This window comes from Gallus gallus, chromosome 19, assembly GCF_016699485.2.
Source record: "Gallus gallus isolate bGalGal1 chromosome 19, bGalGal1.mat.broiler.GRCg7b, whole genome shotgun sequence".
In the NCBI taxonomy this organism is placed as follows: domain Eukaryota; kingdom Metazoa; phylum Chordata; class Aves; order Galliformes; family Phasianidae; genus Gallus; species Gallus gallus.
The window spans coordinates 3,441,378-3,465,402 of NC_052550.1; the positions used below are offsets into that span (position 1 = coordinate 3,441,378).

At 42.6% G+C, this 24,025-nt stretch overlaps 1 protein-coding gene across 3 annotated transcripts in view; it reads right to left on the minus strand.

Moving 5' to 3' along the window:
• The window catches only part of SPNS2 (spinster homolog 2 (Drosophila)), a 125,751-nt gene that overhangs the window by 15,968 nt on the left and 85,758 nt on the right, over positions 1-24,025 (minus strand). For 2 of the 3 annotated variants that reach the window (NM_001389690.2, XM_046902323.1), the window contains 3 exons: positions 20,486-20,551; positions 13,983-14,081; positions 3,165-3,328 (listed from right to left, as the gene is read on the minus strand). In NM_001389690.2, coding sequence (NP_001376619.1) covers positions 3,165-3,328; positions 13,983-14,081; positions 20,486-20,551 — 329 coding nt within the window. Of the gene's footprint in view, positions 1-2,506; positions 2,590-3,164; positions 3,329-13,982; positions 14,082-20,485; positions 20,552-24,025 lie in introns of all 3 variants that reach the window. The other variant, XR_005840856.2, reaches the window with a different exon arrangement.

The window sequence follows — 24,025 nt, forward strand, 5'->3', positions numbered from 1 at the left end:
AATGTAATGTTCAAAATATGCCAAGAATTGTGGCAATGACAAAAGTGGTGCAAAAACACCATTAGGCACTGAAAGCCTGGAAATTCTGTTTTTGAAAGGAAGTGTGGTGGAAACTGGAAAAAGCTTTACAGGAAAGTGGGGTTGCTATCCTGGTATGCTGTCCTGCCTGGAAGAAGAAATTATCTCAAAGCAAACACCCAGAGACCATTACACAAAGGAAGAAACAAATGAAAAAACATGTAGACTACTTTTCATAGAAGCACTGAATTGAAGCAAGAAAGCTTCATTTCCATAGGCAGAGCAAGGCTGCAGAGAGCGGTGTTACACTTCTTTGCTTCCATATTAGTTCATTAGACAGGTCTGTGACATCTGGCCTGTGTGCCCTGACCCTACTGGTGATGAATGAGTTTAATCTCTGGCGTGTGACACCAGTGTTTATGATTCCTGCAGGTTAATTGATTTCTTTTGGCAAAGCACATTTCCAAGTCCTGTCGCCTGAGCAGCACGACTGACTGCAGAGAGAAAATAAGGCATCTTGAAGAAGAAATTCCCCCATATCCAGTGAGTAATAAGTAGGGTATGAGAGAGGATTGGCCAGGCAGAGTGCTATCCTTGCCAAAGGTGTGCAGCGCCAAGTACAGATGGCCTGTCAGATAGGCGGGAGCTGGACGTCGGGTTTAAATCCAGCATGGAGCTGTAAGCTGCTAATAGCAAAGCACCCAGTTGTCTTTTCTCTCCCAGGAAAGCATGCAGCTAATAACAAATCCTCCCCCATAAATTCTTCCAAGGAGACTACTGAACCTGTCAGCAGTGGCAGACAGGACCCAGTTGACAGCACAGATCCCACTGCACATGGCATGGACAGAAGCCTTACTCAGCAGTTGCCAACCTTTGTAAAGATACTGCCTCACTGTTCAGCAATGTGTCAAACTTGAGTTAAGCTGCACTCTCCAGGAATCTGATGGTAAGATGACAGAATATTTTTAACATGGGAGTGGGCATATCTAGAAAGAGTGCAGCAGAGAGAAATCATTTTGTTAGCCGTTATTTATGACAACTGTTCTCCCTCTGTATCTGAGACAGTTTGCTATAGTACACGTAGGATCAGTAAATGAGTGATACAGAGTTCATAAATGAGCGTGAGTCAGATAAGGCAACTGAAAGTTGCAGGGAGTGAAGCAAAAACAAGTCTGAAGCCTGAATGGGTAAGTTTCTTCACTCAGTGGACCAGTGACTGGTGGGAAGGCTGGTATGATTTTGACATAACCAAATCTGCTCAGGCTGTCTACATCAATAGACAAAAGTGAACATATCTGTGTAGGAAAAAGGAGAACAGTGGGACACGATCTCTCTGCTACTTACTGCTCTATCAACAAATCGAACTTTTGGCTCCCTGCTGCTGCAGAAAAAGTCACCTTGAGCACCTAGAAACTTCTGCTCATCTTGCCATGTCCCCAAGGGATCGTTACATAAACTTGCATATACAGCTCATTTGTGCCACTACAGGAGCAGAGCTGGAAGGCAGCCAGAGAGCCGCCATCCTCCTGGCTCTGCAAGCATGGGAGGCCTTCAGGAACTCAAACAGGTTTCATGTTTTCTCCAGACAATCTGCTGTACCATTTGCCTCTTCTTTCTCATAAACAGATCTTCCTAACCTCTAACATCTAGCTTCAATTACTGCAGCTTAAAGCCTTTATATGCAGATGATAGCAAACCAGGCACATATCAGTCACATCATCCGTAAAGCCACACTGAAGTTCAACTGAGCAAGACTTAACCTCCTTACCAGATACACATATGAGGTCTTGTTCTCTGCAGCATGTTTTAACACTTCACTACAGGTGGAATAGATACCTATGGTCACCAGGAAGTGGAAAAACTTTCCTTTCTCTGGTATTTGTATGTGTTAGTAAGAGGAAGGCAGGACTGCTCTTAGAGGGACACAAACACCATCTGCGACACTGCTTCCAAATCTCCTGCATTCAATGGATATGACAGTGTGATCCAGAGAATAACACTCAAACTGTTTATACACTTATGTCAACTCCAAACACCTCATTTTCCTTGTAGCTGTATCATATCTAGTGAGAATGACATGCCAGAGCCCCTTTGTTCAACGCACAGCAAAGCATATCCTGCTCTCTTTGTCTGCAGAACTGCCATAGGCTGCTAACATATCCACAATTATGATTTTCTACCCCACATATCTACATCTGTGTCATCAATCCAACACCTGTGTAGTCAGATTTACACAGGCAAACTCAGTCACACAAAGTTCACACTGATGTGGGTGCAGCACTGACATCGCAAGAGCACATCTATGCTGTTCTTGAATCAGTGTAAATGCCTCTCAGCCGTGTCACAAGAACGATACCTCCTCCTCCCCCCAGTGGGAGCAAGGCAAAGGCAATTCCAGTCAACACCAAACTGGTCACTTGCCCGCGTATTCAGCATGACGTTATACATAGATACTCTATTGTTCAACAATTATGAGAAAGAGACTAACCCCAGGAGTGTGTATGTCATGTGGAAGCGTCTTCTGAATTACTGTAGTTGCCAACCGTGAGGTGGTCCGAATCGGTTTCATTACTGAAAAACAGTAGCTTTTTAAAAAAAGCTGCAGTAAGGGACTGGGAAATACTATCAGCACAGCGAGCCTTGAGCACTTATGTCCCCACATACACAGCTTTCTTCCTTCTCTGCTGGTCCGGTATATTGGAGGTAGTGAGCAGGGTACAAGGGTCTGAGATGGGACTGTGTGTTCAAAATTGACCATCAAGCTCTGTGAGGTGTCTCTTGCTCTTCACCTAGCAGTCTACAGGTGCCAGCACACAGCAACACCTCACCACAGATGGCCTGGTCTGTGCATGCTCTCGCAAGGGTAAAAGGGATCAGTGATCTCAAGTACTGTGCTCCCCTCCAGGCCATAAGGCCAGTAACTGAGATCCACCAGAGCAGAAGCATGTAAAGGATGCCCAGCCAGCATGACACAAGCCCCTGTGCTTCGTGCAGCCTCATGCACTTTGCTGAGCTGAGGTTCTTTGCATACAACCCAACATCCTTTACCTGGAAGGACCAAGGCCCAAGGAAAAAGTACAAGCATAATGTTGAAGAAAGAATACAGGCTTTGGTACCTCCCCATTTGCAATTGCCAGGTTACTCACTGTTGTTCAGCTTTGGCTCGGTCACTGAGGAAGAAGAGGGCTGTGGCCAGGAAAAACATCCCTCCTAGGACAACGACAAATGGGCAGAGCATGAGTGCATACCCCAAGCTGAGGAACTCCCAGAGCGGGGACTCCTTTGTGCTTTGTCGTATCAGATCTGAGATCTACAAGAGAAGGGCAAAAAAAATTAGTCACTTAGATGAAAATAGACATTATAACGTTGAGGGAATGGAGCTCCCTAAACAACCACCTACTGAACATATGCACGCAGTTCAAAATGGAAGACTTTGTTCAGAAGAGGCTGAATGTCCTCTATGTATGCTTTAGCCTTCCACACACCATTATTCTGCACTCTGGAGCCTGGGCAACTCACACTGTGAGCAGCACAGCAGGGGTTCTCCTCACCCTGTCACTCTCTGCCTGAGCTGTTAGTCTTCCCACACCTCTCTCCATCTTCTCCCTGCCTATCTCAGTGACTGAACCAGTGGGTGTCCAACCTTGCTGTACTGAGCAGGCCTCCTGGTGTGCTGCCTCGCCAGCATTGCTTGCTCAGTGAGGTACTGATCAATCTTCTGCAATTTCTTTGAAGTCTTGCTTACTCCTACATCTTTACCTACCTTTCAGCAAAAGGAGGTATTCAGCTCCTTTCCTTTGTGTTGAGTGGGATGGTGGAAATGTCTTTCATGGAACAAAACCCACGGGTCCCATTTGCTTTTCAGAGGCAGACCATGTATATGGTTTTATCTGAGGCACAGGCCTCGTTCCTTCATCTCACCTCCCACACTTTCTGCTCTCTGCCCCCCAGGCTTATACTGCAGGTTTGGTGCATGAGGGCCAAAGAATCACCCACCACTGAGTTAATGGGTTAAGGCAACCTGTATCTTCTGACAGTAAAAAGGCATAATTATCTGAAAGTGAACACAAGTGTGCACTGACACAAAGGAGAAGCAACATGCAGTGGCAGTGTTTAATTCATTATGAAAAGCTTTTGCTAAAACTCAGTAATATTTAATGAGTGTCTGTAGCTAAGACAATCACATTTTAATATTTCCTGTCCAGCAAACAACTTGACACTTTATAAATCAACAGTGGTAGCAGCAGTGAGGATGATTCTCAAGGCATCGTGTATTTAAATGGCCAGTTCTGCTTTTGTCTGTGACCTTTTGTTGAGACAGAAATACTACTTTATACCAAAAGACTGCAGGGAATTTGCACCATAAAATCCTACTGCTGTGCACACACGCAGATCAGTTCCAGAAATAGTCCAGGCTTGACCAGCCAGCATCTCCTAAACTGCCACACTATTGCTAATGAAAAGGGTGGTGTCAGACACAAACTACAGGCAAAATCCAACATTCAGAGCTTAAATCTAAAAAACAACTAAATGAAGTGAGAAAATGTCACGCACAGGAGAAATCACCCTTTCACAGCCCTGCACTGAAGCCAATTATGTTGACCTGGCTGGTAAATATGTGTTCAGAGATGACTTACAGATGCCACGATCAACAGAAGGTCACAGAAGGATGACATGGAGACTCCACTGAGCAGGTCACAGTGTGTGCTATAAGGGCTCCGTAGCAGGGAGGCACTTTGAAGCACTGGTGGCCTCAAAATTGTAATAACATTCTCACTGCTCAACCTGGGTCCTGATAGAGCCAAGAGAAGGAGAAACAGCCAGCCTGATGCAGGAGGTGAAGCTGCTCTGCACACAAAAGAGCAGAGGACTGTTATGATGGGGCGATGTCAAGCAGTGATGAGTGAATAAGCACCAGAAGAGCGTTTCTAAGGAAATGATTGTAGGTTTTTAGCCAGACTTCATTGCTTCATTCCCTGCTCTATAAAGTTGGAGGAGAAAATTTCAGTGCATGGGATATAGGCTAAGGAAGTGTTCCTGGCCTCTCAAAGAGAACTTAATTCACAGTATATAACACACACGAGGAAAAACAAGAGCATTATCACCAAGTCTCATGTGAGAACCGATGGGTAAACAAGTCCTTAGATTGAAAAGCAAACAACAGTGGCTATAAGTCTGAGAGACTTGTTAAACCTAGCAAAAAGTCTTGAACGTGAAAAGAACACACCCATAGGAAATCAACAAAACGTGCACTGCATTCAGAAGACAGGGACCTCAGTTGGTAATTTATTCCCTCTTGTATTCAGAGACCTTAGTTGCCAGTGTTTCCCTTATGCTTCATTATGAGCCAAAATTCCACATTGAATCAGCCCCTCTGTGTACAATAGCCAGAATTGAGGCTATTCTACAATAGAAACTGAGAAATTTCATAACTGGAAATGGATACAGTTATCCTCCAAAAGGACCAGACAATAAATCACTCAACAAATTGACATGATAAATCACCAGTGGCTGATGAAAAGCTAGGCATGGATGATGTGACATTCTGGGCTAAAAAACAGCTTTGAAAACGTGAAGACTCCAAAAAGTAAAGCTCCCCACACACCTTGCTCTGCTCCACTCTTTCTAAGGCACTGTACTGACCTTTAATACCAACAAACCTCATTAACACTGAATCTGCTGCCTCTGTCATTTTTAACCCTCCATGCTCTCTAAGTGTGGACTGTCGGACCAGCAGTGCTTCCCCCTATCTGAGGTACAATTCCACCCACCAAGCCATATGGCTTTCTCATCTAGGTTCTATATAACCCCCACGCCCATCTCTGCATCTCTTAATTCTGGAATTCTTTTCAGGGCTCAGATATTGTTTTGCTATTAACTTACAGTCACTGTTCTATGTTGTTTTGCTCTACTCAGCTACAAGCCACCTGCTCAGACTGGAACTTTGGCATCTCTTTCTGAAGGACACAGGACATAATTACAGACTTGTGCTCCAAGAATGACATACTGTTTGCCAAGTGATCTACGCTGTCTTGCCAATTTTTGGCTTTCAGATTCCTTGAAATGATAGCACTGTGTTGGCAAGACCCAATCTCTCATCGTATTCAGTGTCTTCTCTCTATCACAAGTAACAAAAAGTGGGTGCTGCATGCACAGTCAGTGCCAGTTCTTCAGCACAGAGCCATGCATGGGATTCCTTTCTTGCTTTGCCACTTGCTAACTGGCAAAAAAAAAACCAACCCAAACTTAAAAAACCTTTACCAGAAACCTGGGGGTAGAAAATCAGTGAGTCCTTCTGCTGCTTTGCAAGTTTTGCAAGTATTTGATAGCATCCTAAGCATGAAACTTCACATCTCCTTTTCCCTCACTAACACAGATCTCAGATAAGAAGAATGACTTAGCTGAATGGCATTTTATCACCGAACACAAACGACATGTGTTCAGTGGGTGGCAGCCTGCTGGCTGGAGTCCATCTAGAGGAAATGCCCACTTCCCAGAGAACAGTGGTACAGCTCCAGCAGGCTGATCCAGCACAACCCAAACCTCTGATTGTCTCAGTCTGAGTGCAGAAGACAGTGAAGGAAAAGGTGAAACTTCATTACGTTTCTCTGAAGCTTATAGAAATACAGCTTGCTCCTACGATACTCTACTGCCCGAACAGCATGAGCAGTTCAATCACAGATTCCCTTACTACGCAATGGGATGGTAGCATCTTTGAAATCATTTCAGCTGCCTTGTCTTATTTGCTGGAAGGCACATCTCAATTTCTCTGCAATTGCTTGATTTTTCTAAATTTCTGATTTCACTCCTTGGGCACCAATCACATGAAAGGATATTTCCACTGCAGTATCTGATTTTTACTATTACCACTTTGATACAGGCCAGGTTCTCTGGTTCATCTCTTCAGTATGTTTCCTTATCACAGCATTCCTGGTAACCCCACAGATGTTTGGGGCTCACCCTCTCTGAATTCAGAGGTGCATGTGAAAGGTTTCTCTGATCTTTTTTTTTTTTTTTTATCAAAATAGAATAGGAAAATGAAGACTAGAAACAAAAAATAAGGGATTTTATAAAGAAAAAGTAAATAATTTTCTGGGCCCGTGGGGGAGAAAAAGCATTCATGTACTGTGCTAGATGGTGTAAGAGACACGTTGTAAAAGAGGAAGCAAAGCTGACTATTTTATGATACTAGCTCTGAAAACTGCAGAAGGATAAAAGCAATTACGTTCTGAAAGTAATTTCAATTTTAACATTGGCATGTCTGGATGATGGAGATTAAAAAGTTGAACATCCTGTTAATCTTAATTGTGTCCTTCTGGGATCACAACCAGATTTGCTATGTGGGTGGTGACAATATCAACAACCTGCATTTGCACATGCTACCTGGGACTGCCCCTCCATGACCCATAACAAGAATTCCCGGATTGCTCATCTGTTTATACACTTGCATCCCTCCTAAGATTAGCAGAGTGCTTCCTTGAAGGGGCCACAGAAAGTTAAAATACTCAATCAAAGGTTCCACTTTTAAAGATAACAAATGGACTTGGTATGTCTGTTGGTACTAGAGCAGCACTTGCCTCCAGACTTTTGCCCTGGACAACAGGGGAGGTTCAAAAGTCTATTTTCTTCAGGCCATTGACTTTCCTTTCTCTTTAGGTCTGGTCTGCCCTGGGATTTTGTCAGGGAACACTAGACTTTGCTCCCTCCCAGCAGGAGATGCCTTGTATATTGGGCAACGTGGAATCAAGAAACATGGCTCACACAATAAGGCAAAGAACTGAAATGTGTAGGGCTCGGTGATAGCCACTTAGGTGTAGAAATCAGGTCTGTGGCAGAGGACAGCAGTGTGGGAGCAAAGCTTTTAGCAGCTAGGAGAGGTACAGGCCCCTTGTGTGGCTGGATGTCCCAGGAGGGGAAGTCATGAAACAGATGAGCTTCTTCTAACTCATGGGTCACAGTGTGGGGTTGTGGGGCTGCTCTGTTCACGCATGAGCTCTGCACCCAGCAGTGAGTGGGCACAACCAGTGTGGCTGTCCAGATCTGTACATGTGCTGCTACTGCCTCAGGAGGGTGAACACTAATCCAAAAGTGTTTTATAAGCACAGTCCCAACTGCGGTGGTACTTAGCTAGGATTGGGATGATTTACACTGCTATGAGCAATAGCAGTGCAGATGGGGCACAAGGCACCTCTTAGTGCTTTCCTGTGAGGATCATATGCTCTCTGCACACTAATTTCCTTGCAGAATGGATATCCATCACCATCTTCCCTGCTGCTCACTGCAACAACATAATGCTTGTGAATCAGCAGCAAGAAGTAATTGCAGAAAGCAGATATCTCATTCTGAAACATGCTCAGCACCATGAAAACTGTGTGTCCATGGTGGGAGTTTACAAGGTCCTTGGTAACTTGAGAAAGAACCAGGTGGGAAAGATTTTTAGCACACTGAAAAAGAGCAGATGGGACAGAGCTTGAAATACTTGAATGGAACAGATCAGCTCTGGATTTCTGGGCTTCATTTAATGAGGCACTTCTACATAATCTTACTGTCTATTTATCAATAATACTGAGAACCTGCACTTCCAACCCAAGTTGCAGAAAATGACAGGTACACAGAAACTGTGGGGAAAAAAAAGAAACAACAGAAATAAACAAAAAACCCTGCATCAACAGACTGTGAACCCTTGGCAAAGACTGTTTTATATATGGGAAGTCATTTGGTTTTTTTCAGGCAGATTTAAATCTTGCTTGTTGCTGAGTCAGAAGGAGTAGAAAGCTTGTTAGCTCATTGCAACAAGATAAATCCGGTGTGGATTGATTTCCAGGTACTTAATTCTCCTCTTTTTTTTGGCACCTGACAGCCATGCCATGGAGGAGGCTTTTAATTACTCAGCTCAGCCAGGACCATAGAAATCCTCAATGTAAAGTTACTGCTTGAAGAAACAGTTAATAAGGATGAGGGGCTGGGGTTTTCTTGCAGTATTTCCTTTCTTGCAGTATTTCCTTTCCAACATCAGATAGAATAGAATGGCCTGGGTTGAAAAGGACCACAGTGTTCATCAAGTTCCAACCCCCTGCTGTGTGCAGGGTCGCCAATAAGCAGCCCAGGCTGCCCAGAGCCACATCCAGCCTGGCCTTGAATGCCTCCAGGGATGGGGCATCCATAACCTCCTTGGGCAGCCTGTTCAGTGCATCACCACCCTCTGAGAAAAAGATGTTGGACTGCATGAGCAAGTCCCATTTTACCCTCCACAGTCACATGCATTAACATGGGGGAACACTCTGCAGGAGGACTGATCCTCTTTGGGCTACAGAAGCCCAGCCATGCAGCTGGCACTTGCTACAGAAACAAGAACAAACAAAAACATGAATGTATATCACATGCCATCTTCTGTCTCCATCAGGTGAAGTACCAAGATCTCCACCATGGCAAAGCATTCTGTTCTGTTCATGCTATTCATGATCATAAGAAGGGAAAGAAATCTGGATAAATGCAAAGTTCCCCCACATGCAGTGCCCGGAGGATTTGATTCATTTTTACAAGGAATGTTCAATGAAAACTTCATTCTGCCTCATAGAAAGCAAGCCCTGAAAAATGAACAAGCACATGTGCAGACACTCACTGAAAAGTGTCCTTGGCAAAAATGGAGGTGGCTTTCCTGTAATGTGACATGCTGCAGGCAACAGGACCGAGACCTCTCCTCCATCCTTTATTGCACAACAGCAGTGGAATAGCTCCTAGTAGTCCATAAAACAGAGTGATGCTGTTTTTTTGCATGTTTTTCTTGCAGGATATTCTTTGCCTTTTTGAACTAAAGTTCATCTCACACTCTGCTTTGGCAGAAGAGACAGCACTGTGTAATCACCAGCAAGCACATAATGGGCTGTATTTGAGGAATGGCTGTACAGGTCAAACAGGGACTAAAAGCCCAAGCTGCAGCATCACATCACAACAATCCACTTCACTCCAGTGTCCTGTTTTTAAGCAAGTCAGACAAGAGTGGATTTGAGCCCCAGCAGCCCAGTGGCCTGTTTTAACATCGCAGGCTAAACAGGAAAGAATCTTATTCCAGAGTAATCATGTCCACAGATGTACTCAGGAGCAGCCATAGCATTTTAAACTATGAAATATTAATTTTAAACCATAATGCAGAAGTTCAGCTTCCTCAAACAGGCAAGTCTTTTCATGCAGAACTATTTTCTGTACATGTGTAGCATTTACCAGGACAGATAAACATCGCTGTAAGCAAATCCGCAATAAGATTGTCTCAAATTGGCACAAGAAGGCTGTTCTGTCTGCACCTCCAATTATAACTTTTATGAAATTAGTATCTCAGCTACTGCATTTACTACAGTTTTTTGCGTTGTCCATAACCAAATGTTGATGTACCTTCTTGATACTCTGCACCAATGATAATTAACACTGTTCTCCTAACTACTTGCTAAAGGAAGGTCATTAGTATGCTTGCTATTTAAGTAGCTCATTAGACCTAGTTTATTGACCTACTCACATAAGAAAGATGGGGAGGGGAGAAAAGTGAAGGGTGACAACTGATTGGCTTATTCATAAAATTGGAGATGGACCGATGGAGAGAGCTTCTGCATGACCTACAGCACACAGAGCAGCGAGCCCCTCTGAGTACACTTGCAGAGCAGTGCTGTCCCCACAGTAGCTGAAGTGGTTGGAGGCTGTGTTCCTCAGGAGATCTTTAGAAGTGGCAAGCAGGGAGGGCAGGACAGATGGGCACCAGCACCAAGTGGGTTTGGGGAGAAGCTTTCAACCCACCAAAACGTGGAAAGGTGGAAGGATACTGACCATTGGCACTTTAAAATGCCATTCCTCACATGCTGATGCTGCCAAGTGACAGAAACAGGCAGGTTTCAATCCGTAGACCTAATGGACAGTTGCAGAGGGAAGATGTGGAATAATTTAATAAAGCAGCAAGCTAATGGAATAGACAAAGCAGCAGAGCAGCCAGGACAGCATGTGCCCACAATAGCAGTTTCTCTAGCACGTTTAGAGACAGTAAAGCCTGCAGTAAGTGCCTGCTTCTCAGTACAGCCAAGACTAGAAGCAAGGCAAGCCTGGATGAGGAAAGCACTGCTGGACAGTGCTTGATACACACTGAGGAAGGAAATAAAAAGTACTATGATATGGAGGTCTAATGCACAGAATGGCTGAAATTACCTCAAGAACAAAGTACAGAGGTGTACCCTAAGCCATTAAATGGAAATTATTTAAATTCTTCAGATTATCACAAAGGTCCTGAGAAAGTTACAGGTATCTTTGAATGAAAACTATTACATCTAATGAAATACTGCAGCAGCGCCTATTCTTACTTGTGAATAGGCAGCACTGATTTATAGTAATTGATCTCTGTGCTTAGCAGGCAGGAAAACCTTTGCAAATTACAGCTGCTACCCTAAAACTGTATTTGCATAGCTTCTTTGTAAGAAAACCTTAATACGTTTCACCATAAGAAAGGTCATTGATATTTAAAGACATGGAAAATAGCCACACACTTACACTTCCTTCCATCTAGCTTTTAAACACTAGCATATATCTGTCACTTTTGGTGTTATAAGAAACTGCCAAAATGCAAAGCAGTTATCAGATGTAGCTAATTGGCAAGATTTGGAAGCGTGGGAGTTCTATAGAAAAACTCGAATCTGACCTTCAACTTTTATGGCATGACACAGAGCAAGGGAGCAATCACAGATGTAGGGCTGTAGCTGTTAAGTACCTTCTATACTCTACATGAGGATTATAAGATCAATAGGACTTTTATTGGTATCCAGCAGACACAGACAACTGGCTGACACAGCTTAGTCGTTCAAGGACATGGGTATCCAGTTCTTTACCAAGAGCACTGCTGGAAGGAATCTCACTCTCAACTCCCCAGTACTCTGTAAGATTTCAGCCATATGCGGATCCAAACACTGCTTGCTGAGTGAGAGAGCTGCAAGTGGGATTTGTAAGCAGTCAGAAGAAATGGCAGACCTTGAGGATCTCAGATGCACTCTGAGTGATTAGGAGGCTGAATTTTCTGTGGTGTTGGAAAGCTCCAGCTGACCTTTCAGTCCAAGTAGCACAGGGAGCATGGGTCAGCCAAGCCTTCCAGAGCTACAGAAATGGATGCTGGTGCCTTCTGTGACATGAGTGCTTCCCTCCTGCTCCCTGCCAAGAATGCTTGCACTTGGGTACCTTCCTTCCAGGCAAGAACTGCCCAATAACTGCAGCTTTAGAAAAGAGTAATTCAAAATCATAATTAATATTTTCCAAGTCTAAAGACAGCCCAAGGCAGCCATTAAATTGGGTTTAAGCATATTTCGGCAGGCATCCTTAAGTAAATCACAACTTGCTTGCTCTCTGAATACCAGAAGGGCAAGACACATTATTTCTACAGCCAAAGTCCTTTTCTATCTGTGACACCAAAGAGCCCAAGGCAACTTTCAAGATTAATTGCAATCATTCCGGATCCTCACCACTCCTCCTGGATATGTCTCTTATACAACAAAAAGAACGAACATGCAGCAGTCACCTGGGAGCCTCTCCTGCATCTCAGAGCCCGCCCCTCACCACCACTGGTCCCCATGTAAGCAGCACTCCCCACTCCATTTCCTCTCCTGATGCCCTCCCCTGCTGTGTGCCTACACAGAGCCGTCTCTCCCAATGATTCATTTGTTCTTGTGACTTTCAAATACTTTCTAAAATAAGATCATTTCTCCTGGGGTGCCCAGAATATTGAAGTAAATAAAGACTAAGCCAAATTATATTTATTTATTCTCTTGAGATATTTCTCATTCCTTTGATCCATTCAGCCTTATATGTATTTGTATGTTCACGTAAGCTTCAGAGGGCTGTACAGCAACTATATTGGTTTTGAGAACTGGCATTCAGGAGTAAATATTATATACATATAAAATACAAATAAATATGATTGTATACACTCACCAGTGACCAGGGGATTAGTACAATAGAAATGGTGGTTAAAAAAAAAGTAAGTAAGTTCCACAGCAGAAAGCAGCTGTAGCACACAGCAGTGCTGAGCTGGAAGAGCACATCTGAGCTCTCTCTCCAGTGATGAAACTAAGACCCTGGTTACATCACTGGAAAACTGTAGCACCTTCAACACAACACAAGCAGTGCCACTTAAGACTTTACAAGGAAGTCACTATATTTTATAAATGATGATCTGTATTCTCTGCAACTCATTGCATCAAACACAACAGAAGGGTACAAGTATCCCGTATATCTTGATAGATATCTAGATTTCTTTTCCCCATTAGATTTCACAGCCCTATGCTTTCAGCTAGGAATGTTCTCCAATTGCCAGCTTTTGGAGCAGGGTCTTTTGTTTCTCTCTGCATTAGGTAATGCTGGCCTAAGAGTGGTCTTGAGTCAAACCAATGCCAACAACAGCAGCAGTAACAGAAAAGAATGCAACTAATTAAAAACAAAATATGCATACTAGAAAGGAATACCAAGAATCCTCCCAAACATATACATCCACCCTGCCATGGATTCTGCACTATCATTTATTATCATACACAACGGGTTTAAAATATCAGTGGGTCAGAACAGCTGCAGGTTGCTACCCATAAGTACATGCTTGCCTTAAAAGACAATTAAAACACAACTGTTCCAGTCTGACTTCTAACAGACCTTTGTCCATAACACAGAAGCAACCAATCTCCCTTTAAATGCACTCTATGAATGCCCTAGGCTGAAAAGATTTGGAAGCTTACTTCCTGTGCACAAGTAGTCCTCCCCAGTTTGAACTGTAGCCCACAGAAAACAAAAGCAGATAAAAAAGTTGCACTGCACTGCTCCACTTCCCATTTTGCTGATAAATACAGGCCTTCCTTCCCTAGCACATTTAATCTTACATGTTAGATAAACACTTAGTAAACAAAACTAAACATGGATGCACAATACCACCAAAAACCACTGTGAGCACTTACAAATCCAATCAGATAAGGACTGCCAGCATCTCCCAGAAGGTGCGAAGTGAAACTCTGCAAGGCCACTGCGGTTGCACGGCGTGTTGGGATGACCACATACTGCAAAGAACAAGGAAATGGAAAAGAATACATAAGGAAATGCAACTAAAGAACCTGTTCAGCTCTCTTGTACTGCTTAATTAACATCCAGGACAGAGCAAACAAATTCCAGTAGAGTTCAATTGCTCTGCTACTCCTCTTGGCTTTCTAGCCATCCTGACACCAGGTATCCAGGAAAGGCAGCTCTGTCTGGTCTTTACTCCTTGCTTTCAACTGCACTGAATGCACCGGTTTGCTTAACAACTCAGGCTTCAAAGGATTTTGATACATCACCCACGAGGCACTTTGTTATTGCTCCTCTGCCTGTATTTTTGCTTGGCTGATGGGGAGAAAGAACCCTGAGGATGGCTGCAGCAAATGACCTGCTCAGCACCACCAGCCTTCTGAACAAGGACTTCGCTGTAATCTTGGACACTGTGTTCTTTCCATAATCAACATATTATTTGGTTTCCTACAAAAGGTCATGCATCCTCACCTCTCATTCGATCTGTGGCTGCTTTTTTTTTTTCCCCTCAAAAATATGGGATTAACACTTTTGAAAGGTTACAAAGACACATTAGGGAAATTTCACAGAGCCAGGATATTATAGTTTGGCCTCCAGTTCTCTAACAGGACATTACACCCTCAGCCAGGTCACGCAATATCATTCTGACTACATAGGATCAGCAGAAAACATTATTTCCCACTAAGGGACCAGAGCTTGCAGAAAACAGAGACCTAACCACAGAAGGGAATTAAAGATTAAAAAGCAAAACCAAACAAAACAGAACAACAAACACTACATCTGTCAAAGGGTCTTTGTTTTATAACATAAATTCAGGAGCAAAAAATTGTCTCCTGGATAAAACCTGTGAAAGAAGCTGGCTAAGAACAACTGCACCAGGTTTGTATCTCCTACTTCAGAAATCGGTGCTGTCTTGATATAAAAGCTCAACGCAAGAAAGAATTCTCCAGGTTCCTAAATCCAAGTGAGCTCTGTTTCCATTTCCGAGCACCGAATCCTGTTCTGTCTTCTATTTCTTCTCTTTGGAGAGCTCTCTGCCCTACCAGAAAGGACTCTGGTTTAGGTATTTGTTCACCATGATCCCTTTTACTTTTCCATTTTCTCTTGATAGACTGCCTCTAGCTTTTCTTCAGAAGTCCTGCCTTCCAAGGCTTCAGTCAATTCTTGCAATGTATTCCTGAAATCGTTTATTAATTAAATTGGCATTGCAGGACTGGCATGTCCCCAGCTAGAGATACGGAGATGAATTTACCTTAGCTGTCTGAGTTAGGGAGAACTAATTGCTTGACAGTGATGTATCTCAGGGCACAGAATTTGAAGCACTGCTTCAGTGCTCATCACCCCCTCTCAGAGAAGGTCTGCAGGCCCTGCCTGCAGTAGGAAGAGTTAATCGTAACAAAGGGAAAGAAACAGCATTCAGAAAATTCACAGCAGAAGAGGATTCATGCCTCTTTATAATGATCACCTTCTACCAAGCACAGACAATTAGGAATGATGGGTAAAATTAGATTAAATGCTTCTCCTTAGGGTCTTACGCATGTGCTTTGACAATGACCTGCCAGTTCTTCCATTACTGGTTTGATAAAGCTGTGAATGCATGCTGTTGATGTGCTTTGACACCACATATCCAATGGGTACCCTGTTAAAATCCTGTGGTGCAACAGACGAGCAAATGATCAGATCCACAGCAGCCACCTGGCTACGGATGTTAGATACTGTCCTCCTTCTGCATCAAAGAGCTCAAAACAGCCTCGAAGGCTCACAGATATCCCAAGAGGAAAATAAGGGCTAGACTTCATTAGAGGCACAGAAACATACCGAAGGTCACACTGTGAAAGAGGAGGAGAGCCACGCAATTCATTACTGCTCCCCAAAGACCTAAGGTAATGGGTGCAACCTGGATCCATTAGACAAAAGAAGATAAAAATAGTGAGCAACTGCTCTTCCCACCTGGGCCCATGTCACACAAGTGCAGAGGAGAAGCATTCTGCAAGTTGTTTGAGAAAAAGGATTTGAGAAAATCGAGTGATGCTCTGCCTAATTCAAGAGGCTAAAGCTGTGTAGACCGTAGAAACAGCGTGATTTAAACTTGCATTACAATACTTGTTGTGCTATAAACCTTACTGTAACAAAGCTGGAGAAGAAAGCTTGCCTGGCTCTATACTGCATCAATTTTCTTAGCAAAATGATTAAGGAAATCACAAATGCATTCAAAACTTACCATCTCAAACAAGTGATAGTGAATTTGTGCCAACTGGAGAAATAAGTTTGAATGACAGCTGCATCATATGTGTGTATGTATATATTTGTACACATAAACAGACACATATACGCAATTATACACAATTTTGCATGTACATCTGTAGTATGTATAAATAATTTTGCAAGTAGCAGTACAATTTACAACAAGTTTTCAGTTTGCCTAGTTAAAGAATTTAATGATGGCTGAAACCATCAATATAGTTTATAAAGTGCCAAAAGATGCAGTAGATTTAGCTCAGAATTCAAATGCCAAAAACCAAACAAAAACAACCAAAAAACCCCACCCCAACATACAGCAAGCAAATGGACAAGAGGTATTTCCTCCTCCTCTAAAAAGATGTTGGATAGAAAATAAGACTTAAACCAGCATCTCTAAAACATCAAAAAAGTGCTCCACCCTATCCTTGCTTTAAAAGCATTTTATTCAGATGGGAAGTAGTTGGTAGCAAACATAAGCTCCTGTTCTAGGAAGACAGCAGTAAATTACAGTTCTAAAAGGGCATATTGATGCTAAAATAGACTTAAATTCAAGCCATCCACAGCCTGGTTTGAGCATCCCACAGAAACTGGAGGTGGGAGAGCCACAGCAGACTTGGCGGATGTCTGTGGGATTGCCCTGGCTCATCTCTGACTCCAGGCTCCAATGCAGGCAGCACACAGCGTGGGCAGGAAGGCTGACCAAGCAGCTCCAGCAAACCTCCCTTCCAGAAATAGAGGTTCAGAAAGGCCATGGTTTACAGTGGACATTCCCTTCCTGTAGTGAAACCAATAGAACTAATTGGTCTGAAATAAGTGAAGTAGGAAAGAGAGAGAGAGATCATTCTTTTGCCAGTAGAAGGCCGTGTGTTAAAGAGGTAAATTCTACTGTCCTGCTTGGAGCTGGGCTGCAGTGTCTGGTGGGCTGTGCACCTTCACTCATAAGCATTTCTCACCCTGCCCTAAAACATAAATCACTGCACTCACAATTACTGATGTGTGAAGCACACTGAGAGAAGCAATGAAAACTGGAAATGTTGCTTTGTCAGCTGTAAAAATACACAGTATTTTATACCATATAAATAATTGTCTTTTATATAAAGGGATGCTAGGCAGAACAAAAGGCAGACTCTTCCAGGGTTGTAGCACAGCTGAGCACCTTTGCCTATTTCAAGTCTAAAGGAAGATCTAGGCTACTGCACCATCTGAGCATGTGGCTGGGAGGAGATTTGGAGAACTGCGCTCAGGAGAATAAGGCTTGTTTTGTGCAAAGCTGTTTTTGGAACAATAATCAGCCTTTTAAAATCTCAGGTGGTGCAGCACATTCTGCGGTGCCGGCAGTTGATCACACCTTGCTCTCTGCACCTTTTACTGCAGTCAGTTTGAGAAACTGCATGCAGGCAGCTACGCTACCAAGAACAGAATTGCAATGGAAGCATGAGGCTATGAAGAGCCGACAATTTGAAGATAATAAGCTAACATTCTGGTTTTTGCCAAGGAAATCAAACTTGCAAAACCTCTGAAGATGCTTACCAACTTGCCAGATAGGGTTCATAAGCAGACATGAGATGTGCAAATCTTTGGAGAACTATGACAATCATTTGGGATGAAGTTTTCAAAAGCCTCACTTTCGGCATAAGCCTGCTGTCACTGAAATCAGCCAGAATTGAAAGCTTTTTATCCATGAAAATAGGATAATATTTTTGTATATGATAAAAGTGTTGTTAGGCTTACACTAGTAATGCTTTAAAATTCCTCACCAGCCTTGGGCAAGAAGAAATACCCATCTGATTGTACCAAATAAACAGCAGTCGGTAGAAATTAATTTGCAAAACACTTAAAGTGCATCTCACTGAAGTGTATGCATACATCTCTCTGGCTAGGGCTTCTTACAGAGCTGTCTGTCAAACAAGGCTCTAGCCCTGGCTCTCACCTATTGCCTGACTAAACATGCTCTTAAACCCCTTGTGTAATATAAATGTACTTCAAGCCATCTGTTTACAGGCTTGCAGTTGGATCTAAGTGGATGTTTACATTTATTTGTATAGCACTTTTACCATTCCACTCATGCTGATAATGTATTAAGCTGGGCATTATATATGACATTCAGTTCATTTGTCTGAACAGGCAAGAAAATAGCTAGGATCAGTTATCAAACCCTGAACTTTAATTTGCTTTTAGCTTCCTTCCTGTGTTTGCAGAATTGGAAACAAGAATATTTTTACAATTATTTCCAGTAATTTCTATAGTTGTTTGTTGTTTGTTTGTGTGCACCAGAGCAATATATATAACCACAAATGTACCTCTTCAAAACACAGTTCACTATTTGATGCTGCTCATACAAAACAGACGGCAAACACTATAACAGCTATTAAAAAGCTACAGGGTACTGAAGTCACATTGAAATCAGCATGGAAAAGCTCAGTAATTAAAATGGAATAACAATAGCATCCTCAGCATATTTGATATAAAGAAGTATGTGGGACAAAAATATCTTATAGGGTTAACTTGAGATAGCAAGATAAAGTTTCAGTTCTCCCTCCGCTTATTGCCTGAGCTGCTCTTTTAATGCCACTGCTGGAGGGTGGCAGATGTGTTCCCTGACCAGGCCCTTACCTGTTTCAGCCACTGCTACAGAGGACATAGAAGATCTGTTCATTTTGACTAGGGAGATTTGGGTGCTCCTGTAAATATCACTGCAGAAGACAGGATGTGGCAGGAGGCAGTGGTGAGCAACAACAAGTATTGTAATACAACCTCAACACAGCTGTCCGTAGACTGCACATCTGTCTACATGTTAAGGTATCACTGAATGAATGGCAGCAACAGCCTTGAAATCAGCACAAGCTGTAAAACTCATGTAAGCACAGAATAAACAGCCTATGACAAGCTCTAGTATGCTAAAGCTAAATTGACAGGAGGTACAACCCTGAGCAATTCAAAGCCATCCAACACTACTGATGTACACTGGTAACCTTTGCTTCTCTCTGCCTTACTCACACTTAAGAAAGGTGGCATCAACCATATGGCCCTACCTCATAAAATGCTCTCTGAACAAAGGAGTTAAAGACTGAAAGTTCATCCGACTACACAGATATGGCAACTACAGAGCCACCTTAAAGCATAAACACAACCTTGAACTTAAATCATAAAGCTCGAAGCTCTGCTGAATCAGTATATCAACACCACTATCTTTTACATCTAGAAATACTGAGCCAGATTGTTTTCTTGTTGATGTTTGCATAAGCAACAAACGCAAGTCAAGGGATTTTTCTATTGATGCCAGACAGACTGTATTTCTAGCTTTGTCAACAACCTGCCAAAACACCTTGGGCAAGTCCTGCAATGGTTCTGTGACCTAGTTTCTTTCTTTTTCATACAATAAGCAATAAGAAACTTCCCTCACAATAGGATTTCAAAATACAACATATTTGAAAGGCTCTGTACGTCCCTCATGGAAACATCAAGAAACGTGCAAGGCTCTCTAACAAACTTCCAGACCATTTCATATGAACCTCCACTTGCTGAGATCAGCCTGCTGATTTGAAAGATGTTAAAAGCTCTGCAGTGGAGAGAGAATGGAAAATGAAGGATGTGAGGTGAAAAATCCCAGTTTCCTATAGAACAAGGTGGACATCATCCAAAAACTCTTTATACTTTCTTTTCCTCTTCTCTCCCAGAGGTGGTTTTCTATTGTGTATGTGTTGAATGGTAAGTTTGCTGGAACTGAGCCATAGACAGAGGTAGCTGGCTGTCTTTGTGGTCAGAGGAGGGAGGGTGGGAAGGATTTCCTATTACAGAACAAAGCTGGATTATTGATAACAAAATTCACTAGTATGCTGACTATTAGGAAATGCTGGCTGAATTCTTCACATGCACGGTTTTATGCAAATTCTTACAATTTGGGGAAACTAGCTGAATCCAGTAATGGTGTCCTTTTTTGGACAACACTTCACCTTGGTGCTCAGAACAAAGCAAAAGAAGAAATGCTTTATCTTTCTCTCAATTTATTTTTCAGCAAATAAACAAACAAAACAAAGCAGAATAGGTTGAACTAGGGACTAGGCATTTGGACAAAGATTTAAACTAAAAGTTGTTCTTGCAAGCTGACAAACTGCCCTGGCTCACAGAAGAGAAGGATGCTATTCCAAAGTGCACTCACCATTAGTATGTCTGCTGTGATAGCCCAGTTTGAAAACAGAAGAGTTTCTCCGATAAAAATGCAAATCTGTTGTAACAAAACACACAAAAAGGAGAAGATTTATTCACTTGACATTTAAGGGAAAAATAACCTGTCAAAAACTTCCCTTTGTTGCTTATTTGTCTGAAACCTACTCAAAGGATTCCTCTGTACACAATACACTTCTGGTTACTGTTGTGGTCTACCCTGAGTATTAGGAGTCTACAGATGTTTATTTGAGCCCTGAGAGGGCTGGCCTGTAACTTCATTAGTGTAAACTACTTCTGATCTATAGAACAGATAAATAAAAGATTGATACCTCTGGTAACAGATGAACACAACAAGCCAACCATAAGAGACAGCCCTGGACTTCCATATTTAAATCATTCAAAAAGCCAGTTAGAAAAGACAAAAAATCCACAGCTGCTCAAAACAGTCATTTTCATCAAGCTATGTGTTAAACTCAGTAGCAAACTAAATGAGATTCTCTGCCCACTGACTGCAGGGTTCCCACCCTCTCCTGCTAGCATATTGTTGCCCTTTTTGAGGGGAACTTAAGTCTAGTCACTATAACAACTTAAGCTTTATGTTAGCAATAGCTATGCACACTCAAGAAAAGTCCTAAGTATGGAGTTTGCAACATCAGTGTCTCACAGTGAACTACAATTCTTGATGCTGTGGAGACAGTCAACAAACTACACTGAAAGCCCTATGCAGGTAGTGAGACGAGAGCTTCTTTTTGAGCTGGTGTGGTACAAACAATCACCACACACCCTGTCCACCTCCAGCACTCCTTCCTCACTTACCCCCATCTTCAAACAGCCTTTTCTGTTGTGCTTGCACAACGAAGCCAAGCAGGGATTGAGATCAGAAACAGATGGGGTAAAGAATCTTTTGCCATAGAGGAGATAGAAGAAGAGGGGCTTTGAATAAATCAGTTCCTTGATGCAGTTCACTAAATGGTTCTGCAGACAGTTCCAGCAGCTGAAGAACTGGAAATGATCATCAGGAGAAACAAATTTAACCTGGCCTCAACATTAAAATATATGTTCAGCAAACTGAGTTCAATGGAACAAAGGTGACATGGCTTCAGGTGAAAGAGACTCCATTGAAAAGTTTTATCCCCATATTTGAATCATGAATCTTTTGCTTTCACGCTGTAGGTTAACAATTTAACAAAGAAAAGTAAGTTCAACAGACAAGGAAATAAAGAGAAAATCTTCCACACACAATGTTTCCATCCTTTATGTATTTTGAAGAGGAGAACACACAGATGAAACACAACTTAAATGATCAGACTGACACGAACCAGCTCCCTTGACCCTCTCCATGAAGAAAGCAATCAAAACCCTTTTATGACATCTCCCCCAGAGGTTGTTTCTGCCCAGCTAACACACACAGGCACTTCTGTGGATGGGGAGGGGTGAGCACCTAGAGAGGAAACACTACAGCTGGAATCCCCCTACTGGGAACTGGAGATTAACAGCTATGGAGGTTTGGATTTGGGTTACTGAAGGTTTCCCTTTTAATAGCCTTATGTTCCATTGAATATGGTACAACACGTCAATGGAACAAAATACACAATATGGCACTGATGAAAACATTCAGATGTGCACCATTTTGTGGCTGTCCTGTGAGCTTTGCCAGGCTCTGCCACTCCCAGCTGCTTGCACCCTGTTGCTTGCACAGGAACAGTTCGGGCTGGGAAGAGGCAGATATGGTTCTGGTGTGACTACAGCAATTACTTTTCCCCCACACCAGTTAAGATTAGCTAAACCCCTCCATCCCTCATGTCATTGCCAGGAACAGTTTGCTTTATATAGAACGACTTACGCACTGCCCTACAGAAAGCTTCCTCTATTTGTTTCTAAAATTATTTTTGGTTCCCATACATCCCCCCTTCCTATTCCCTCTTTCTGTGACTGGATCTGTTTCCTCTGTGATGGTGCTGGAGCCAGTCCTTACAGTCCAGCTGGTGAGCTAGGAAATCTTCTCTTTCTATTTTCCCACTACCCACTGGTGCGCTCTGAAAGGTTCTCACAGGGAATTACAGCTGCTGAGCTAAGGAAGACAGATCCCATGAATGGAGGTACTGACAGAAACTGAAGCTATGCGCCATGTAGGAAGGGCAAAACACTTCCCCGGGTGAGCTCTCTTGACTTGCACTGAAACCTGCCCTCTGGCAGCACTGCAGCTACTGTTGCTGGAATTCTGCAACTGGATAGATTAAATTGAGCTTGAGAAAGGCATTACCTTGATTCTGGCATCAATATGCCCTGCCTGTTCAGAAAATATTGGAAACAGGCAACTGCCTCCCTTAAGATGATATAAGTTACATACACACACTCACATACACACACTGTTACACACAGCAAGTAAAACTTCTCCCTTCTGCAGGAATTCAGCATGAGTCTTATGAATCACTGAAATGTTATAAATTTCAGAGCACTAGATTTGAATTATTCAATGTCTATTTCACCCAACATGTCTCTGTGAAACAGATCTCATGTGGATTAAAGAAAAAGAGGAACAAAATGAAGGTCAAAAAATAGGAGAAAAGATAGCGACGCTAAAAAGGGTTTGTAAAAATGAGTTCACCCACTGCAAAGATATGTGGCATTTCTGCTGAAGAGAGGCTCTAGGAATGCTTACTGCAAATAGGACAGCCTCCAGAACAGATCAGTAACTCCTGAAATTGTCAAAATTGTCCAAAAAATTGTGGGTTTGACTCCTCACACGCTTATAGAATTCTCTTTTAACACTGACATATTGGCTTGAGAGACGCATCCTTTTCTGAGTCCAGCTCTGTTGTATCATCCCTCACCATCTCCATTTGGTGTCCAGTTGCTCATCTTTGATGAGCCAGTGTAAGTTCAGCCTCCCTGGAGTCTTTCCATTTATGTGATCAGAGTTAGCAAATCCTGATTTCAAAAAATGGTAAGTAAAGTAGGTTTCAGAGCTGTCACACCAGCAGTTCTTGCAGCAAGACTGAAGTAGGTTAGAAACCCTCCATGGCTATTTGCAAAGTGTGCATCTGTCTCCATCTTCATTATATGAATTTCTCCTTGAAATGGTGGGTAGGAACTCCTCATGTACTTTTGAATTTGAAGCAAGCCTAGCTCCATCTCATCATTGGGCAATATAGATGTGTCAGAAGAAGATAAGTCACCAGCAGCACATCAACAGAAAGTTCCCTGAGCTGATGCTCTAAAAGCTCGACTGCAAGGACTTAGCTTGGCAGATGTCTCGGACAGATTGTGAAATGACTTTGTGGAATTGAAAAAAGATACTGAAATTGAGGTACAACAGAAAGTTGGAACAATGTCAAAGGAAGGAAAACGCTCCTCTCTATTCACTTGGACATTTAAAACAGTGTAAAAAAGACTGCTGAAATGTCTGAGTAGTGTGATACGGTGATGCCACACAGCTAATGGCTTGCAAGAGAGAGGTTTGAAAATCAACATTTCAAAGAGTACATATTTCAGTGTAAGACCTAAAAGTTTACAAATAGCTGTTTTAAGG